Source organism: Seriola aureovittata, chromosome 9 (genome assembly GCF_021018895.1).
Source record: "Seriola aureovittata isolate HTS-2021-v1 ecotype China chromosome 9, ASM2101889v1, whole genome shotgun sequence".
Taxonomy (NCBI): domain Eukaryota; kingdom Metazoa; phylum Chordata; class Actinopteri; order Carangiformes; family Carangidae; genus Seriola; species Seriola aureovittata.
Window position 1 is genome coordinate 22919935 of NC_079372.1, and position 20404 is coordinate 22940338.

General features: G+C 40.9%; 2 protein-coding genes across 4 annotated transcripts in view; one reads left to right on the forward strand and one right to left on the reverse strand.

The window, feature by feature from the left end:
* Positions 1-12381, forward strand: part of LOC130175130 (rho guanine nucleotide exchange factor 10-like protein) — a 28444-nt gene extending 16063 nt beyond the window's left edge. For all 3 annotated transcript variants that reach the window (XM_056385425.1, XM_056385427.1, XM_056385426.1), the window contains exons 15-28: positions 1323-1493; positions 1891-2036; positions 2477-2643; positions 3411-3526; positions 4417-4544; positions 4685-4785; positions 5222-5337; positions 5506-5592; positions 5984-6201; positions 6572-6729; positions 6876-7018; positions 7614-7785; positions 8279-8395; positions 8776-12381. In XM_056385425.1, the coding sequence (XP_056241400.1) occupies positions 1323-1493; positions 1891-2036; positions 2477-2643; positions 3411-3526; positions 4417-4544; positions 4685-4785; positions 5222-5337; positions 5506-5592; positions 5984-6201; positions 6572-6729; positions 6876-7018; positions 7614-7785; positions 8279-8395; positions 8776-9380 (2445 nt within the window). In that variant the 3' untranslated portion in view covers positions 9381-12381. The remainder of the gene's footprint in view (positions 1-1322; positions 1494-1890; positions 2037-2476; positions 2644-3410; positions 3527-4416; positions 4545-4684; positions 4786-5221; positions 5338-5505; positions 5593-5983; positions 6202-6571; positions 6730-6875; positions 7019-7613; positions 7786-8278; positions 8396-8775) is intronic.
* A 422-nt stretch (positions 12382-12803) lies between these two features.
* On the reverse strand, positions 12804-18021 carry tnnc1b (troponin C type 1b (slow)). The gene is made up of 6 exons (XM_056385429.1): positions 17864-18021; positions 16987-17017; positions 15501-15647; positions 14739-14853; positions 14313-14449; positions 12804-13083 (listed from the first exon to the last, which is right to left on the reverse strand). Exons 1-6 carry the CDS (start codon positions 17885-17887, stop codon positions 13052-13054), a joined length of 486 nt encoding a protein of 161 aa, XP_056241404.1. The 5' UTR covers positions 17888-18021; the 3' UTR covers positions 12804-13051.
* Positions 18022-20404: the final 2383 nt, after the last annotated feature.

Below are 20404 nucleotides of genomic sequence, written 5' to 3' on the forward strand. Positions count from 1 at the left end.
AATTTTAAAAAATGTGTCCTCAATGCATCTTGGGTACTTTCACACCTGAACTTAGAGCCGTTCACTTGTGATTGGATCACCGGAGAGGATTAATACCAGGTCTGAACAGGGCCTATATTTAAAGGTCCCGTATTGTATAAAGTGAGATGTCCATGTCTTTTTTGATTATAAAGCAGGTCTATGTTCTATATTGATACTGTGAAAGTATCAAAGCGCTTAGTCCACAGACACATCAACTTGTTACTAGAGCTGTAAAACAACACTGAGATATGTTTTGTTTCTTAAAACCACAAATATATCTTCTTATGGATCAACACTTCAAATAAAACAAGGGAAAAGTGTAAAATATGGGACCTTTAAATTCACCTGTAACCTGGTAAACATGATCTGCACACCTGTCCCCACCTGTCCACACCTGTCCACACCTTAAGGCTGTCATGTGACACGTGGTTGAAAATGAATCATCCTTTATTTTGTAATGACATATAATCCCAGTTTTGATGTGTTTCCACATCATGCAGTCACGTGACTGAAGCTGAGCTGACATGGATCCATGTTTATGACGCTGTATTTTCAAACAGGAAGCGTAAAGAAAGGGGCAGTATGTGATTTGTGCCCTGCCGCTCAGACTAACTGCCTCTCCTGGAATATTTGGTTTCATTTCAAGTCCTGAACTGTTGCTCTGAAACTCTGTGTCTGAGTTTCTGACAGGAGGAAGTGAAAGAACTCTTGTCTCTGCTGCAGTGCATTGTGGGTCCTGAATGGTATAAATGGCTCTTAATCTCCCCCCCCCTCACCATCATCAAGGTTTTGTCTGAGGCTGTTTCTGTTAAATGGACTGCACTTATATAGCGCTTTTCTAGTCTTATCGACCATCAAAGTGCTTTACAATGGAATCCACATTCACTCATTCACACACACATTCATACAGCGCCTCTACCATATACACACACTCATTAACTGCTGGAACAGCAACATGCCGACTGGATGAGCCGGGGATTGATCCACCAACCTCACAATTAGTGCTCTACCTCCAGAACCACAGCCGAACATACTGGAAGAAGCGCTTTATGAATGTGTGTGAATGGGTGAATGTGACTCTTTGAGTGGTCGATAAGACTAGAAAAATTCAGTCCATTTACCATTTATGTTTGTGAATCTTCTGAAGCGGGGATTGATCATTTTCTTAATTGATATTTCCTCTTTTTGTAACCCACCGTGTAAGAAAGGAACTGATGCCCTTCCTCTCTACCTCTACCTTTGTATGTTCCCTGTCACCTTCAGGTGAGGTAACCCTTGTTATTGTCGTTGTGTTGTATCAGGACATGTTGAAGAACACTCCCAAGTCCCACACCGACCGGCTGCCGCTGCAGCTCGCTCTCACTGAGCTGGAGACTCTGGCCGAGAAACTCAACGAGCAGAAGCGAGTGGCTGATCAGGAGGCTGAGATCCAGCAGTTGGCTCACAGTGTGGGGGACCGCACCTTCAACAAGGTGACACAGGACACACACACACACACATCCACCTACGAGTTAGTGAGACTGTAACAACGTAGTAATATCATTCTCACTCTTGAACCGTTGAAACGCCTGAAATGAAAAGGGTTCATCCTCCGTAAAAATCTGTTTTAGACAATGCTCACATAATTCTTGGGCTCAGTTAAACTTGATGATGTGTACAAGGGAGCGACCATGAATATTCATCTACCACCTTCATTAGTTGTCAACTTCATGTTAACTTGGCTTCAGCTTTCATCAATTCATAGATGATGAACGGGGAACTTGTGCTGGGTTTGAGCAACACTGACATTCAGCTCATCGACTGGTTCATACACTGAGAGTGTATTAAAGGATCTGTAAAGGTCCTCACTGAGGTGCTTTGTGTTTCCAGCTGCTGAACCCGGAGCAGAGGCAGCTGATTCAGTGTGAACTGCTGACTGAAATTGTCTATGGTGACAACGGTCAAATCCTCAAGTCGAAGGAGCGAAAGGTCTTCCTGCTCAATGACACCCTGATCTGTGCCAACATCAACCTGAAGTAAGTACATCCATCACTGTGTGTCATATCCACTGGTTCAGAGACTGAAGTTTTAGATGAAAGTGTGTAGTTGTCATTGGACAGACCAGTCAAACATTTCCTGTCCTTCACAGCTGCTTAGCACAAAGATGGGGACAAACATCTGGCCCCTGCTCTGTCAATTGAAAATTGTTTTATTTACATTTTTTGTGCTAATGAAGACATGAATGTAGAAATGTGCCCTGGCTGTTCATATAACAGCTGTGATGATGGTGAATGGAAGTTGCTCAGACTTGTGCAGTGAGTCCTGTTCTCATGGAGTTACCAGGTTTCAGCTCTGTTGTAACAGAGATATTGTAGGGAGTGGGGGTCAGTGGGGATGGGAGGCTTCCCACTGATGAGACAGGTGGATTTGGACTAACAGCCATGATGATAACATGTGTAATATGTTTGTCCACCAGAGGTCCCCCTGACATCAGCAGCCTGGTCCCTGTTGGTCCTAAGTACTCAGTGAAGTGGTTTGCCCCCCTGCTGCAGACTCAGGTGGTGGAGGTGGGACAGGACAGTCTGCAGAGCCGGGACAGTGTCGTCGCAGCCAGACGCCTCAGCTCCATCTCCAGCAGCAGCGGTAAACTCACAGCTCAACACACACACTGACGTACAGTAAATACAACACATGCACAACACTCACTGAGCTGAGGCAACTCATGCAGATAAATGATCACGTGGGGGATGTCGGTGAGAACTCGACTGTTCTATTAGTTTTAAAGTTTCATTAACTAATGGACCAACTGCGCACCATCTACATTTTCCTTATGTATTTATTCATTATTTATGATGGATACATGGATACAAAATGAATTATAGGAAATCTAATAATCAGTTTACGCAGTATCTCAGTAACACCTTCAGGGACCTTCTTAAAATTTGGCATAAACATTCACTTGGAATCAAGGATGAACTGATTAGAAGGGCAGAGGTCAAGATCACTAAGCGTCTTAGGGCCTGAAACTTTAAACTAAACAGGTCAGTGACAGTGTTGATGATGTCCAGCAAAACCATTTAATTTACTTCATCAAGTAGCAAATCATCAAAATTGCAATCGATGGTTTTCTGTCTGTCAAATGATCAATTAAAGCGTACATGTACCTGTAACTCGTCCATCTTGGGGCCCTTTGCTGTCATCCCCTCTCTCTCTCTCTCTCTCCCTCTCCCTCTCTCTCTCTCTCTCTCTCTCTACTCCATCCTGTCTTTTCCTTCTCATCAATGAACAGATTAATTCAGATTATATTTGTATCACTGGGATGCTAATTGGGTGCTAATTAAAGACTCAGTGTTAGTGGATGATGTTCAGGTGTGAAGCTGACAGAGAAGATGCGGCTCCCTGTGTTTCAGGTAAAGTCTTCCTGGGCCCCCCCAGACTGTACCAGGAGCTGGAGGAGCTGCAGCACGACCTGGCCGTGGTGGAGGAGGTCTCGCTGCTGGTGGGGACGCTGAATGGAACCTACCAGGTAACAGCACCTGTTGTTTTCTGTTAACGCTGAGGGAATAATGACTCACATCACGTGGGACTAAACCTAAACCACGCTCGAACAGGCTGCTGCTGCTTCTCGTCTCCAGCAGCTTCTCTGACGTCTCGCTTCTTAAACACATTTGTTTTTTTTTTAGACTTTTTATTTTGATTTGTTTTGATATAAATTTATATTTTGTGGTCATCCTCTTCCTTTTTGGGTGTTGTCTTGTCTCTTATATTTCCCCTTTTCTCTCTTCCTGCTGCATTTTCTAACTTCTGTTTTTAGACACAGAAGTTTTTTTTTTTTTTTTTTTTTTTAAAGAACGCCTCCTCGTTGAAATATTCAGGCTCAATGAAAAGGTGTCCAGGTGCTAAACTGAGATTTAAAGGACTAGTGTCTAGGATTTAATAACATCTAACAGAGAGGTTGCAGATGCAACCGGCTGAATACCAAGCGTGTAGAAGAAACTACAGTGGCCTTATGTTCATTATTCATACCTCATTTATTCAATTCCATATAAAGATCCTCATTTATCACCAAGTCATTGTCTTGTGTATTCCTTCAGAGCAGAAGCAAAGATCCCTGAATTGAGAATTTACTTGTTTTATAAGGCTGATTAATTTGGTTTATATATTTTTGATTTAACTTTTAATAGAAGGTGGTGCCTCTAATTTCAGCGAGACTTGACTTAATTATAATCATTATCATTATTATTATTATTATTGCACTTTTTGGTATGAATTCATTGTTCATCTTCATTTTCTCATCGCTGCTACACTGTTCAGTACAGGCTGAAACTTCAACTCAATCTTTCTCAGAAGATGTTAATAAAGTAAAAAATAAAATCTAACTGGCCTGTCCTTGCTCTCCCCTCTTGTGTCTGTCAGAATCTGAACACCACGGTTTCTCAGGACTGGTGTCTGGCTCTGCTGAGACTCATCCGTCTAAAGGAGGAGGAGATCCAGAACGCCAACAAGTGTCGGCTGCGTCTGTCTGTACCAGGCAAACCTGACAAGTTAGTGTCAGTGTTAGGAGGTTCATATTAGAGAGGCTCAGAGCCGGGACTGTTGTAGTGAGGTTTTAAAAGGCAGAGGTGTTTAGTCTTGGATTACAAAGTCATTTTAAATGCTAACGTGGTTTCGTTTCCACTCACAGGTCTGGTCGTCCAGTGAGCATCATGGTGGTCTTTAACACTCCCAGTCCCCTCAGTAAGATCTCCTGGGTGAACCGGCTTCACCTCGCCAAGATCGCTCAGAGTAAGTTCAGCACTCTGTTCTTAGGTTTCCATCCAAATGCAGCAGAAAGTTTTCCTGTATTTCAAGAAAATAGATAAAAGAAAATGTTTAATTAATGCATAACGGAGTTGGTTCATGGAGTTAAACATCAGTGAAAAACAATGTAGAAGATATAATGGAAATATGGCATTTTGTTTCAGTTTGTTTCATGTGTCATTTGAGGTTCATTACAGCCTCTTCACTGTCCACCGGTGTTCATTTTTGCACATGAATTTAATTTAGTTTTAGTGTTTTGATGAGAATGGTAATTAGTTTCAGTCAAATCTTATAATATTAATAATACTCCTTATTTATTTTATTTTATTTTATTTGTATAGCAACTTTCTTAACAAAGTTACAATGTGCTTGTGTAAGTAAAACATAAAACGTAATGATTGAATGTTGTTTATCTTCTCAGGACAGGAAAACGCTCCAGGGTGGGAATGTGCTGAAGAAGATGGAAAGACAAAAGCTCCGTTTAGTTTTCCACTGTTGACCTGCAAACTGCCGGTTTTCTCTTCCAAAACACATAAGGTGAGAGCTGTGCAGATATACATGTGCAAAAGACGACAGAATTTGGGTTCCTGTTGTTATTTGGTGTTGGTGGTTTTAATCTCTGATCTTGGCATTGGTTGGGTTTTATAGCATATTTTATACCTCTGACTCTACGTGTGTGAAAACAAATGTCTTCTGTTTGCGTAGCTGGAGGCAGCCATTCACAGCCCGTCTCAGTCCAGCCTGCTGGGTTTCTGCTCTGCCAGTACATCCTTACCACAGGGTTACCTCTGGGTGAGTACTTTTTATTCTTGAAAAGAAGAATACCCTACACACTGCTCTTGCTCAACATCACAATTTATTTATTTATTCAATTATTTTAAACAGTTCTTACAACCATGATCTTAAATTAATATTGCTCCACCCATCTTGTGTACTCAGGAGTGCGACAGTTATTCTCTTGTGGGAGTGTCTGTCAATCATGGACAGTGATCTGTGTATATTCTGTCATGTTATATTCCACATACGTATATAAAATCTACACACACACACACACACACACACACACACATATATATATATATATATATATATATTTATATATATGTGTATATATGTATATATACAAACTGCAAACTTTTCATGTTAAGCTAAGCTTGGTCCCTTCTGTTCACACGGTGTTCAGGCTGCTGGTGGAGGACGCGTCTCCACCCATGGCCAAGTGGAGATCTTCTCCCTGAACCGTGCCACTCTTCGCCTGGTCAAGACCATCCCGCTGAGAGCCCCAGTCCTCTGTCTGGAGTACATGAAGGAGCCGTGTCCCAGCACAGACGAGGAGGCTGAGAAGGCCCAGAATGCTGCCAAGATAGGAAACATCATCTGTGTCGGTCTGCAGGACGGCAGGTCAGTCATCTCTGCCCAGTTTGTCGAACTGATTCAGAGCACAGATATTGTGACCTTTTATCTCTTCCACTCAGTCATTTGTATACAGGTAAAACAAACCAGATACAACATGTTGTTTTGTGAAAATTAGAGGTGTTGACAGGTGTATTTTTGAACTTCACATTTAGACACATTTAGTCTAGTTGTCTCCCCTGCTTTCAGTCACTGTCTCCAGCTCTAGATGTGAGATTGAGATTGATCTGAACGTTTCACTCAGAAAGAAAGAGAAGAAGTGAATTTACCAAAGTTTTTTACTGTTCCTTTAAGCTTGTCTTTTATTTTGTCTCTACAATTTTATTTATTGGTGTAATGTGTCTTCTTGTTTTCCCAGCATCCATGTGTACAGCAGTGTGGACACAGCTGTTCAGTGTCTGCTGACCTTGGTGAACCCTGACAGCAGTCCAGTCCTCTGCCTCAAACATTTGCTGTCTTTCCTCTTTGCTGGACTGAACAACGGCAAAGTAGCTGTGTACCAGAGAAAGTCTGGAGGTGAGAGCTCACTCAAAAACAGTTGCACCCTTGTGAGGGTTCAGGTTGGTTTGTATATCAGAGTGAAGAATATTACACTGGAGTAGTAATTGCTTGAGCAAAGAGTTCTGAATAGATACTCAACCATGGACCGTTGTGCTTCACAGAGAGATTGTTGGACCAGGAGTCATGCAGGCTGGTGTCTCTGGGCTCTGAGCCGGTCTGCAGTGTGTTGACACTAGAAGATGCCGTATGGGCCAGCTGTGCAAACCATGTCACTGTCATCCAAGTTCCCAGTCTCCACACACAGGTAGGCAAGAGTTTTTTTGTTAATCCTATATATACACTTAAGAAGGTTAAAGCCTTTGTTGAGCGTGTATTTGCTGACCTCTGCTGGTATGAATATTTTATAACACAGGCTGACAATACCATCCTTGCCCAGCATGGAGAAACACCAATGCACATGTGTTGTGGACTGCACCATGCAAAAGCAAATCAGGAAGCAAGAATTTTATTTTTGCTTATTTGCACAATTTTAAAGACTGATATCTAGTTTTCATAAAGCATCCAGGCTAAAACCTACCAGGCTGAGTGAGTGAAACAGACTTGAAAGAACACAGAGCAGGAACATTGAGAGAAGAAAAATTAGTTTATATTACATGAGAGAGGTCTTTAATGGGCACTTACATGGGTAATAGCAAACACACTGACACATTTACTGTGCACAAATTTGTTTGTTCAAATAAATTATTCATTGGCTTTACAATATTTTATTCATGTGCTTTCTGTGCTCAAAAGTGACCCATATGACTCCACAGAACCCTGTGTCATGTTTTACCTGGAGGTTGTGACTGATCACCTGTCGATTCTGACCACCTGTCTCCCTGTCTCTCTCTGTACCGTAGAGTTTTGAAGCCCACCCTGATCCAGGCTGCAGTGTTAGACACATGGTTCGTTCAGGGGGGGGTGTTTGGATGGCCTTCACCCTGGGCTCATCCCTTCACCTGTTCCACACAGAGACTTTGGAACCACTGCAGGAAGTCAACATCTCCACCCGCACTGCCCACCTGACACCAGGCAAGTCCAGACAAGAACCCAGAGTCAGATGAATATACAGAGTCCTTTATTGAAACATCTGACTGTAGAGTAATTCAGTGCCATGATCGGACATTGTCTCTCATTAGTAAGAAGCCCTAGGTTATCATTAAGAACCATTTGATATCTCAAGGAAATAAGATAATGAAGTCACATGTGCTGACTGTGGTGCAGCTCAGCACTGAAACAGTTTATTCAGACAGTAAATGAGGAAGATGACCTCCATCACCTCTGATTTGAAATGGTTTCTATTGACTTCAGTGAAGGGACTTCTCTTGGTCATTGTTTCTCTGCAGTTGCTGGATGTTCTTCTCTCCTCCTTATAAATCATGAAGATGATGATTTACCTTCTGGTGAATCTGAACTGCCTGAGTGGCTCTGTGATTGAAATGTCTGGGTTCTGTGAACGCGGACTGTATCAGGCTGTGACTGCAGTGACGATGGTCATGTTAATGACTGAATGTCTGTGTTTCAGGTCAGGTTTGTGTCTCCAGCTTGCTGATCTGTCAGGGCCTGCTGTGGGTGGGGACCAGTCAGGGCGTCATCCTCACCTTCCCTGTACCCACCCTGGAGGGCATCCCCAAGATCACAGGTCAGGACTGAGAACAGTAAAGAAGCACAAAGTAGAGGAGAGAGAAAATACAAGTTAATGACATGAAGTAGTATGATGTTGTGTTTCAGCATTTATGACAAAATCTCTTTTCCCATTACAAACTAAATTAGCCAAAATTGAAACGGAAAGAAAATCAAGGTACTTCATATTAATTCACTCTTCACTCAGATCTGCCTGTTGTAGCAGGACTGTTGCTCCAACAGTTTTAAAGACCTGCTAGTTGATCTGATATTGTCATGGATTATTATATTATTATTCAGCAATTTCCACCTGGCACAACAACTATATCCTGTCCATGTATCCTGCTTTACTTCTCATGTGTTGCCATGTGAGACATGTACACCTGTTATGCCCCTCAGGTAAAGGCATGACATCTCTGAACGCTCACTGTGGTCCAGTGGATTTCCTGATGTCGACCTCCAGCACTCTGGCCTCTGACTTGCTCAGACGGGACTCCATCCTCAACAGCAGAGAGGAAGGGGTTAACGGAGAAGGAGGGGGAAGCCCAGGAGGTAAAGGTGATGTGGGAGGAGATGAAGCAGGGCAGAGGCGGGAACAGAACAACTACCCCCATAACTCAGAGGCAGCTCCACAGAGGGAGCAGAAGCCCAAGCGGCTGTTGCTGCAGTACCGCCTCCACTCCACCTGCCAGCTGCCCGGGAAGCTGCTGACCGCCCAGCCAGACCAGGGGAACCCGAGAGCAACCCCAGACTCGCTGGAGCACTGCCCAGAGGATGGCTCCATTTATGAAGTGAGCGAGGACCCTGACGTGTGGGTGAGGGGGCGGCCTGTGGAGTTGGGAAGGGAGGGGGAGGCCAGGCGGAATAAAGTCACCTCTACAGCCATCTTCTCCGGTGGCAGAGGATCTCGCAGGATAGGACAGACGGCCTCTGCAGACACCAGCTCAAACTCCAGTGAAAATACACTGCTGGTGTGGCAGCTCCCTCTAGCTCTTAGCCAATGACAGACGAGCATGTCACCTGACTGAGTAACTGTGAGTCTGGACACACCTGTGGACTCCTCTTGTCTGAAGTCAAAGGAGCCGTCACCTTTGACAGTTTGATGTTTCCTCTGGTTTCATTTCAGTGGTTTGGTTTTGACTGGTGAAAACCAAGTAATGTAACAAGCTAACGCTAGAGGTATCATTACTTGTGAAGCCTACCTATACTTTAGTCAGCAGCTACCTCCAGGAATGTGGGACATCAGGGAGACCAACTGTTTCCAGCTCTTTCCAGATGTGATCATGACATTTAACTGTATCAGTTTCTCACACTGGGCCCAGTTTGCAGAGTTGGCTCTACTGAGGCTTTATATCTGTTTTACATGCATAGATTTGATGCATGCAGCCCCAGACAGGTGGTGGATTTTCTCAAGTGGGACATATGCATTTAGGATTAGAATACTGCAACATTTTGGGTAATAGGATTATCTTCTTTTGCTTCCTGTTAAGTACAAACATGTAACTTGCATTTCATGTGTGTGCTCCAGAAGTTCAGTCTCTACCTGCTGGCTGAACATACTGCTGCCATCTAGCAGTTTTCTTTGCATCGTCAGAGTAAAACACATTAATGAACACCCTTACACTATGACTCCTAACAACACTGTCATTATCAAACTGAATGAATGAATACATTCAAAATCAACGAGGATGATAACACAAAGACAAAAGGCTTATATCCATTATGGTGCTCTAAAATAACATTTAACACAGAGCAAGATAAAGGACAAGACAACAATAAGACAACAAACAAAGACAATACAATCAACATATAAAGAGTGACTAAACAGCAAGCGGTGGTAGCTATGTCAGCATTCTCACAAAAGTTAAAAATTATAAATTGTATATACTACATGGTACTTTGTAAGATTGTATTTAAGGCCACTTTAAACTGTCATCCATTTCAAATGTGTGGGCAGATTATTCCATTGTATTGCTGCACTGTAGAGAAATTTATTTTTGCCCATTAGGCTATTGAATTAAAAAGGCATGAAATTTGTCGAGCTACCTCTTGTAAAATAGCTATTAATGCATCTTACCAGTGAGAAATAATTACTTAAATATTTTGGTACCATATTTTTTTTTAACAATTTTGTAAGTTAGCAACATGTTAATGTAAATGGTTCTTTTTTACACTCTCTACCAGTTAAGGTTTTTAAAATGTGTAGAATTGCAATGTGTTCGTGGATGGACCTTTAATATAACCCTTATCAATTTATCATGAGCTCTTTATAATTTTTCTATGAGGTGCTGTGATAATCCAGTGTACCAAAAGATGGCAGCGTCATTAAAATGACTTTGAACTGAAGCTCCACCTAATGTGTGAAGAATTGAGTTGGGTGCTTTTCTGACCAAACAATGCTTTGGTTTGTCTTGGTGAAGGCTTTTGAAGCCATATTTTCACCTGATAAGGACCTGTCAAAAATGCAGCCAAGATAATTTACAATGTCTTTGACAGTTCTATGGAACTCTCCAACTTAAATATAAAATCAGGTGACCTTGCTCATTTTATTTTAGAACCAAAAAGACTCAGTTTTTCCCAAGTGTAGGGATAATCAATTATGTGATAGCCATCTACTTACATGTTGAAGTTCCTCACTAAGAATGTTCTCGACAACCGTTTTATGTTTTTGTGCTCTCATTGAAACAGAATCATCAGCATATAAAAAAAGATTGCATGAAGTCATTTATACATAACAGAAAAAATAATGGGCCCAGTATACTACCCTGTGGCACCCCACATCCCATGATTCTTGACTTTGAAAATGGTCACATTTAAGCCATTTAAGTATGGTTTGATAGGTAAAAATGGACCCAATTCAGGGTCAACCCACTGAAACCCATGGCTATTAATTTATTTAAAATGCTGTGCTTTACTGTATCAAATACTTGTTGCAAATCCAGCATGACTATACCACAAAAAATGCCCTCCATCCACCTCTCTTCTAATAGGATCTGTTAAGTACAGTGAGCAGGTTTCTATCAAATTGGTTTTTCCCAAGATAATTGCTGGGAAAGGAGGGTTTTAGCCACTACATCTAACCCATACTCAATATGTTTATGCCTGATTAGCTTCTATGGCTGTTTTGGTCCTGAGTTGAGTGATTTAGGGTCAGATCTCCCTTTGCAATCATTGCAAGCCCCGTTAACAACACAGCTTGTGCAACTGTATTAAAACAATAACCTTAAATTTTCATAAATGAAGAGAACACACCAAACTGCCACAGCTGCCGCCGCCATCTTATGTTATTAGAGTGAACAAACATTTCAATGTTAAACCAAAAAACTCTTTTACTAAACATTCTACTAAAACCTAGTAAAATAAAAACATCTGTTTGAATTTATGAGAGGAAATTGCATCATTTATGTTCAGTGTCTTTGAGAGGCTTTTATTTCTAATGCAGAACAACATTTGCTACTGCTTCTGCTTTGTGTCCTTGTGGTGAAAACCACTGTAGGACCATTATGAGGGAAAAAGAAAAGGGAAAATAAAGACAAAATATTTTAAGAAACATATTATCAGAATATTGTTTTAATTTGACGAAAAGTCACACTATTACAAGATGAAGCTGCACTTTTACAAAAATTATTATATATATATATATATATATATATATATATATATATATATATATATACACAGTATGTATATATATATATATATATATATATATACCTTAGTTTTTACATTTGTAATATTTCTGAAATGATGCCTTCATCCTGCAACATTATGACTTTTTTCTATGATTTTACTTTCAAAATGTCCAATGTGCACATACAGTATCCGTTGCTCATCCTCATCACAGGTGACAAGGAGATAAATCGGTTCACTCAGACATTTGACATGTTGAATACTGTGTGTACACAAATATGTTTGTATTTTGTTCCATTTGTATTTGAGATGTATTTATGTTGTCATCAAATGATGTAATATTTACATTTTTAAAGTTCATTTGTGAATTTCAAACACTTTTCCGTCTTGATGTCTCTGTCAGCATAAATTGTTCTGACGATGGAGGACACATACCATTTATCTTTGTAAGCCCTGTTATTCCATCATAAAGTGGTTCTCAACTAGTGGGTGGTCCCAAAATGGACCATCAAATCATATTGTGACAAATTCCCCATATTGTAACATAATGCCTTGTGGAAATGTTAATGGTAAACTAAACCAAAATCTGCTGTTACATAATATTTAATACTTCTAACATCTATTTAAGACTTGTAAATCAGCCAATGGAATGAACATGAGTAAACATTCAAAACCACCCCTTCACAAAAATCTGTACTGTATTGAATTTGAAAGTCTTCTGGTTTGTACGACCTAAAATCTCAAGATGCCAAATATGGTTTAATGAGCACACTACATCACATATGGCAGACAAAATGTACAATTATGAAAATATTTTTTATTGTAAACAGCCTTTATATCTTTGCAGTTGGTGCGAGGCAAACCTTTGCCTTGGCAGTGTTGTGTGAGAATAACTAACAGGACGGGCGTCTGCTGAGGACAGGTGTGTGTTGTTTGTATTGTTAAAAGCAGACAGAAACTGGAGGCATGTCTTCAGGAATGGCCTTAGACGATGTTGTCAAAAGTGAAGATAGCTGCTGCAGTGAGAGGCCCCCAGCTGAATCATTTATTCAACACCTTTCATGAACTCCAGAAACTCTGTCAGAGAGAACACACAAAGTCACACAAAGTTAAGCAATAATGTGTAGTGAAGATATATGACATATGACTATATAGGTATTGGAAAGGTGGCCATAGTTCACTTAAAACTATTTCTAAACTCAAGTCCCTGTATTTGGAGGAACCCAGACCTACACACAGTTGAAGGTGGCTTTCTTTCATCCATATGGTTAGAGAGATAGGCCAAGATCCTTGCCATGAGACAATGGGGTCAGCTGGCAGGAACAACAGATATAATTGGCTCTGCAAAGCAGTAATATGAGAAGCCGTGCAAGCAGATAATTGGACCCAAGGAGGTAGTGTATATTGCAAAGAGGAGGTGCCCCAGTACCGATCCTTGGGTCACCCCTGTGGGAAGGGGATTGGATAAGAACATTTGTCCTTTCCATGACATAATGAAGGAGTGCCCAGTGAGATGGGATTCAAACCAATAACGCACTTTGCCTGATACACTCCTGTCAAAGAGTAAAGACAGCAGGATGCAGCGGTTCACTGTATCAAAGGCTGTTGGGAGGTCCAGCAAGATAAGAGCCGAAGACTGACCTGCAACTCTAACTGCCCTTAGGGCTTCTGTCACAGACAAGAGGGCAGGTGAATTGCATGATATACAGTCTTTTAACTTGTTGATGTGGTATATTTAAGTGAACTGTATGTAGCTTTGGATATACAGTGGCAAGAAAAAGTAAGTGAACCTTTTGGAATAACCTCCATTTACTTATAAATTTATCCTAAAATCTAATCAGATCTTCATCTAAGTTACAATAATGAACAAATACAATCTATTTTAACTAATAACACACAAATCATTGTATTGTTCTTGTCCATATGGAAAACATCACTCAAACATTCCCAGTGTAACTTGAAATGGTCTATGAATCCATTGACTTGACATGAACAGAAGCTAACTGGAGTCAGGAGTTATCAGACCTGGACTCCAGTCAGTGATTGGAGGTGTGGGTTAGAGAGACTTTGACTTATAAAAAAAAACTCTAACATTTAGAAAAACATGAGCTGATGTGAACCAGGCCTCACAACAAACGTCTCATAGACTGTGGATGAAGAAGAGTTGATGAGCATGAAGCTGAAAAGGTCACAGAGTCATCTCAAAGAGTTTAGATCTTCATCAGTCCACAGTTACACCAACTGTACAACTGTTTGGTTGGTCTCTGTTGTCTACTGTTGTGTTACTAATGTGCTGGCCAACGTACCATCATAATCAATTTTGCCATCGTTGTTTTTGTCTCCATCCTTCATCAGCTCCTCAATGTCGTCTTCCGTGATTGCCTCTCCAGTGGACTCCAGCATGGCCTTCAGCTCTTCTAAGTCTATGTAGCCATCTCCATTCCTCAACACAAGACAAAGGAATCAAGCTTAGGAAGATCTGCTGAGCTGAACACTTTCACCCCTAAGTGTTCTGACTGAGCTAATACACATCATTTCTTTCTAACATGGTAACAAGGTCTGTTCTAGTGAAGTTCTGGGTGCTGCTCAAGGTCACAAAGAGAATTTTATTTGACTTAAGTGATAATACATCCTCTATCAATCTACAGGTAGGAGTCAGCACTGATTTCTCTTATATAAGTGGCATTTCCTTTAAATTTTGTGGAAGCTCAGGAAAACAAAGACAAACCTACTTGTCAAACATGCGGAAGAGTTCAGCCAGTTCCTCCTCTGATTTTCCTTTGCTCTCCTCCTTCATGCAGCGGACCATCATAACCAAGAACTCATCAAAATCTACTGTGCCACTGCCTGTGAATATGCACCATGATATTATAAAGACTTGGTATCTCCATATCATGTTTGAAGTTATTTAATCTCTTAAAGGTCCCATATTGTATAACGTGAGATTTCCATGTCCTTTTTGATTATAAAGCAGGTCGAGGTTCTATATTAATACTGTGAAAGTATCAAAGCACTCACACACACACACTGAGCTGTCGGGACTTCTGTAACTTTGTGATGTCACAACAAAGCAGTCACCACTCAGCGATTCCCCAAGCCCAGCCCACCTCAACCCACCATCCAACCTTGCAGGATTTGGTTTCTCTGAGTGTTTACCTGAAATATGCTGTATTTTTATTTGACCACTCAGAAAACAGCCAATCAGAGGAGATCTGTTGTTACCAGAGAGCTCCAGAGAGAAGCAGAGAAGCCAGAAAGAGGGGATGTAAAACTACACTGAGATGGTTCTTGGTTCTTAAAACCAAAAAAGCGGATCTACACTTCAAATAAAACACAGGAAAAGTATAAAACATGGGACCTTTAAAATCCAGTTTTCATTTCAATTTACACTCAAGTTTCTTTAGTGTTGTTAAAATCATTTTATTTTACCCTATGAAACAACCATGCTCCTGATGTCTACAGTGCAGTGATGTGACACAGTAATGCTGACATACCATCCTCATCCACCTCATCAATCATCTCTTGCAACTCTTCAGGGGTGGGATTCTGTCCCAGCATCCTCATCACCTTCCCCAACTCTTTGGTGCTGATGCAGCCGTCCTCTGCATCCTGGATGAAGATGTCAAATGCAGCCTTGAACTCTAGAAGTGACACAATAGTTGTTACTGTCTGGAAAGGACATAACTGTTTTGTTTGTCAGTTTTGTCTGTTATTTTAAGACCAACACACCAATGGGTGCTCAGATGGGCACCGGACGGGAAAATGACAACCATGTTGATCTGAAACTAGCAAAGACACTTAGGTTGTGGTTGGTACAAATCACCAAATCTGAAGGGACATATAGATTTGTGCATATGGGCGTGGCCTTTTCATCATTATCTGCTATCTTTTTTTTTTTTTAAATATATTTTTTTGGGCTTTTATGCCTTTAATGGACAGCACAGTGGAGAGTGACAGGAAACAGGGAGGCAGAGAGAGGGGGAATGACATGCAGCGAAAGGCCGTCCGATGCGGGATTCGATCCGGGGCCAACTGCAGCGAGGACTGTAGCCTCTACACATGGGGCGCCTGCTTAAACCACTACGCTACACGACGCCCCATTATCTGCTATCTTTGCCTTTGCTCATTTTGTTGTGAGCTGGATTGAGCCAGAGACATGGAACTTGGTACCATAACTGGAACTGATGTTCTAATTTGCCATGAAATATTATTACAATTGGTCTGATGGTGGCGCTAAAGTGAACAATGAAAAAACACCCACACCTTGAGTCCTAGATCTACAACTCAATATATTTTATTTAAAAAAAAAAAGCCTCTTGGGCCATTACGAAAATGCAGATGTGCTAGTTTATTTTACTGTCACACTCTGTCACTCATCAGCTCTCTCTCACAACTGCACAGTGTTTCAGTCTTTTCAGACTAGATATTTTTAACATCAATGAACATGACAGGAAACGTCTGCCCCTACTCCTAATATTAATCCTAGTGTCACTCAGTGTTGCTGAGTGGAGACCTTTTATGACCCAGGAACCAAATTTAGTCCCTGGTTCCTTCAGTTGAAATCAAGTATAGTTCCTGTGTTCCTGAAAAGGTTCCTGGAACAGGGTTTTTTGGAAATGTTCCAGCGGAGCTACAGCATGCCGATGAAAATAAATCAGCAGTATAGAAGAAAGTTCAGAGACTTCATGGATGTATGTGAAAGATCTCTCAGTGATCTTTTAATGATGAGAACACATTAACAGCCTTCATCATATCCATTAAATATATTTGCTTGTATTCAGTCATATATAAAGGACAGTGTAGGTGTATATTTGGTAGTTTTTATGTTTTTCATCGTTTCTGTAAAGACAAGCCGTTAGAGGCAATAACACTTAAATTAAACTTCTCCTTTTCATATTATTGCTAGTATTATAACAGCAGATGTTGTACTTTTAGGTACAAACTCTTGATAGTAATAACAATATTAAGTAGTTTTCTCACCATTTTTCTGTTCCTCTGTCAAGTTTTCAACCTGAAAGGAAATAAAATCAGATGAACATTGTACATGTCACAGTGTTTTTCACAGTAGCTTCTTTTTACCTCCCTACAGTCAGAGCTCAGCAACTATACTGATCACCTCATGTCAGTGCCGCTCTCAGTGTAGCTGGACTGCAATGTCACACTTCCAGGGGTGGGTGTCTGGTGTCACCCATTTGTTTTAATAGCCATCAGCTGTCCCTTCTCTTTCCCCCCCTGAACTGTCCAGCTGTTCTTTGTTCAATTGTCAGAGACAGAAATATGAACTCACCACAGCAGCCTGTCACTCTGAGCTCTGTCTCTTCTTATCACACCTATTGTTTCATTATTACACAAGTTGAAGTGACACACAGGAATTTGTGTGTTTGTGCTTTCAAAAACACTAATCTTTTTTTCTTTTTTTTTTTCAAAAAATCAACATTGTGAAACCGGTCATCACAAGAGTCTTTTTTTGCTGAAATTAATTTAAATATAATTATTCTATCTTCATATGAAAAAAACACCATGTATATGTTTTAATGTACAATGTAACTCCTCAGGTTGTTAAAGCTCACTTCCTCAAGGACATGACCCCATCGTCCTCAATAAATAGTCTTTTATTATAGTGTGTGGGAATTATTGTTAACAGATGTAACAATGGCCTCTAAACTTTAAATTCATGCATGAGAGACCCCCAATATCATTTCATGCAACAGAGTGTGTTTTTTGTATGTTTTTGCCATGTGGTTGTTGTCATTGCTGACACTCAACATACAAGGATCAAATCTATCCCAGGATTTTCTGATTCTCACCAGATAGAGAAATAAAATAGCACATCATACTTGGCACACTCTGTACTCACCGCTGCCTTATATACATCATCCATAGCTGCTGCTCCGTCCCTGCCTCTGACACACCACTGAACGCACTGCTGCACAAAGATACAATGCAAACACAGGCGGCAACTGCCTCAGTCTTTATTGTTGGGTGAGCGTGGCACTAAAAAAGCTCTTGACTCACCCACCCAAAATCTAAGGGTGATGTAGGGAGGAGTGACAGAGACAGAGAGATAAAGAGAGAGAGAGAGACAGATCTATAAATAGGAAACAACAGAAGACCCCCAACAATAGTGGGACATCGAAAGCAGCACCTATGTTCACCTTTGTTGAGCTCAGGCTGTTCTTGGACATGACTTCTTTTCTGATTTTACTGGTTTTGTCATTTTTACATAAGTCTTTTATTCTCAGACTTCACCTCTACAAAGTGTGAACTTGGTATTTACATGGGCTATTTGGTTAAATTGAGACCACAATATAACTTTGTGACATCTCTTCTACTGAATAGAGCGTAATTGCTCTAAAAACGTGCAGCTTCCTAGAAAACAATGTGCAAAGCTTACACTAATACCCTTTTTACACCAAAATTAGCAGGTCTAAGTGGGCTTATTAAACACCTGCCAAAAAAGGTGATTAACACCTTTTACACTGCCAGAAAAGTAGCGTGTTCACCCGGGTGTTACCGATCAGAGCCAGAGCAGATAAATACATCTACTATAGTCATTTGACCCAAGAGAAAATGCCGATTGTACCCCTCTCCATTGCCAACAAAAGCCCAATGTTACCGGGTCTTAGCAGAGTTTTTGACCGGTGGAAAAGGGTTATAAGTTGGCAACCACCTAGTGTTCCTATCAAATAAATAAAGTATGACATATGATTTCCCCATGACTCAAATCTCAGATTGCCAATAACATCTGAAGTGGAGGAATTCAAAGCTACCAAAGCCAGAGCATTGAGGACATTTCAGATATCAAATGACCACAAAGTCTCCGACACAAGTAAGAACATCTGCTGTGGGAGGAAATGGGAGCCTCAATAGTCAGGCAGTCAAGCAAGCTGAAGCCTATTGGAAAGACCAATAGGCTGTATGCAAAGGGCACTTGGAGTCTGGTCATTATCATGGCAAGTCCTGGCAAGAGCAAGACCAACACTGAAGGGAAAAGGGCCTTGTGATCCAGGGGGTCAGGGATGTTGCAGAGGAAGACTGTCTAATCTAAGCAGTTGGCCTTTCCCAGCAGTGCCAGTGGACCCATTGAAAGCAGGCACTCTAGAGGCGGTTATCCTGGAGAGATCTGGGGGTACTGGGGGCAATCGATCGACCCCGTCTTCTAAAAATTATGTGTCAACTAAATTGCAACAACTGGTATATTTTGTAGTAAACCCAATTGTGATTGAAGAACATATATATTTTTATAGCGTCAAATCATAATTATCTCAAGGCACTTTACAGGGTAAGGTCAAGACCTTACAGTAGTTCCCAAAATGAGCAGCACCTGGCGACAGTGAGGAAGGAAAACTCCCTTTTGACAGGAAGAAACCTCCAACAGAACCAGACTCAGGGTGAGCGGCAGTCTGCATCGTTATTCCCACAATGGTGATATATTGTTAATTAAGGTATTAATTAAGGCCAATTCACAAATACGTTGATGCCAAGCAGCAACCTCCAGACAAAGCCAACATTGAAATACCAAAAACTTTATTCCACCAAAATATCCAATCAGGCAAAACAATATCCACTTTTAGTGATTGCGGCCTTAATAAACGTTTTAATGGTTATGTTTAGGCACTCACAGGTTAGGGAAAGATGTGCTTTGGTTTTACAGAAAAAAGTTAACAGCGACTTCAGACGCATCATGTTTACTTAAATTCAACCAAAACCACCATCTTTCCCCAACCTAACCCGCCTAACCCTAACCACAGACAGGTAGAGACTAGTATCAGCTCATATCTATTTCACAGTCAGGCTAAACTGAGCTCACAGGCAACACGAAGAATCTTTTGGAAAGCCCTGCCAACAATTGGGATGGCACACAGAGAATGCTTGTGAGGTTACTCATATCTATTTCACCACAAACACATAAGCTCCCCAAATTGGAACATTTTGAAGGGCAGCAACTCTGGTCAGATTGAAGGAAATTAAATGTTAAGTTTTCATAACTACAAATAATCTTCCTTATGTACTATGCCCTATGTATGGAGTAGAGTCAGCTGTCTACATGACAATAGATACACAGATAGGGCTATTTTGAACGTTTGTCCTTGACTAGAAATAGTAGACCTCTACCGGTGGGGAGAGTGAGAGAGGGACTACGGTGATAAATCTCTGTTGTAAGGTTAACGTTACGTGGGACAAATAGGTAGCACCTGCCAATGTGCAGCAGCTGTACATTAAGCTCAGATGTCAGCTTATTCAAATCGCCTTCTATTTGGCAACTGTACTTATTACACCTGGAAATACCCAACTTTTATGTTTGCAGTAGAAAACGCCTCATTCACAACACACGGTGCCATGATGCAACTGTATTTCAATAATCTAAAATTTCATATCAAATAAATACTGTATATCT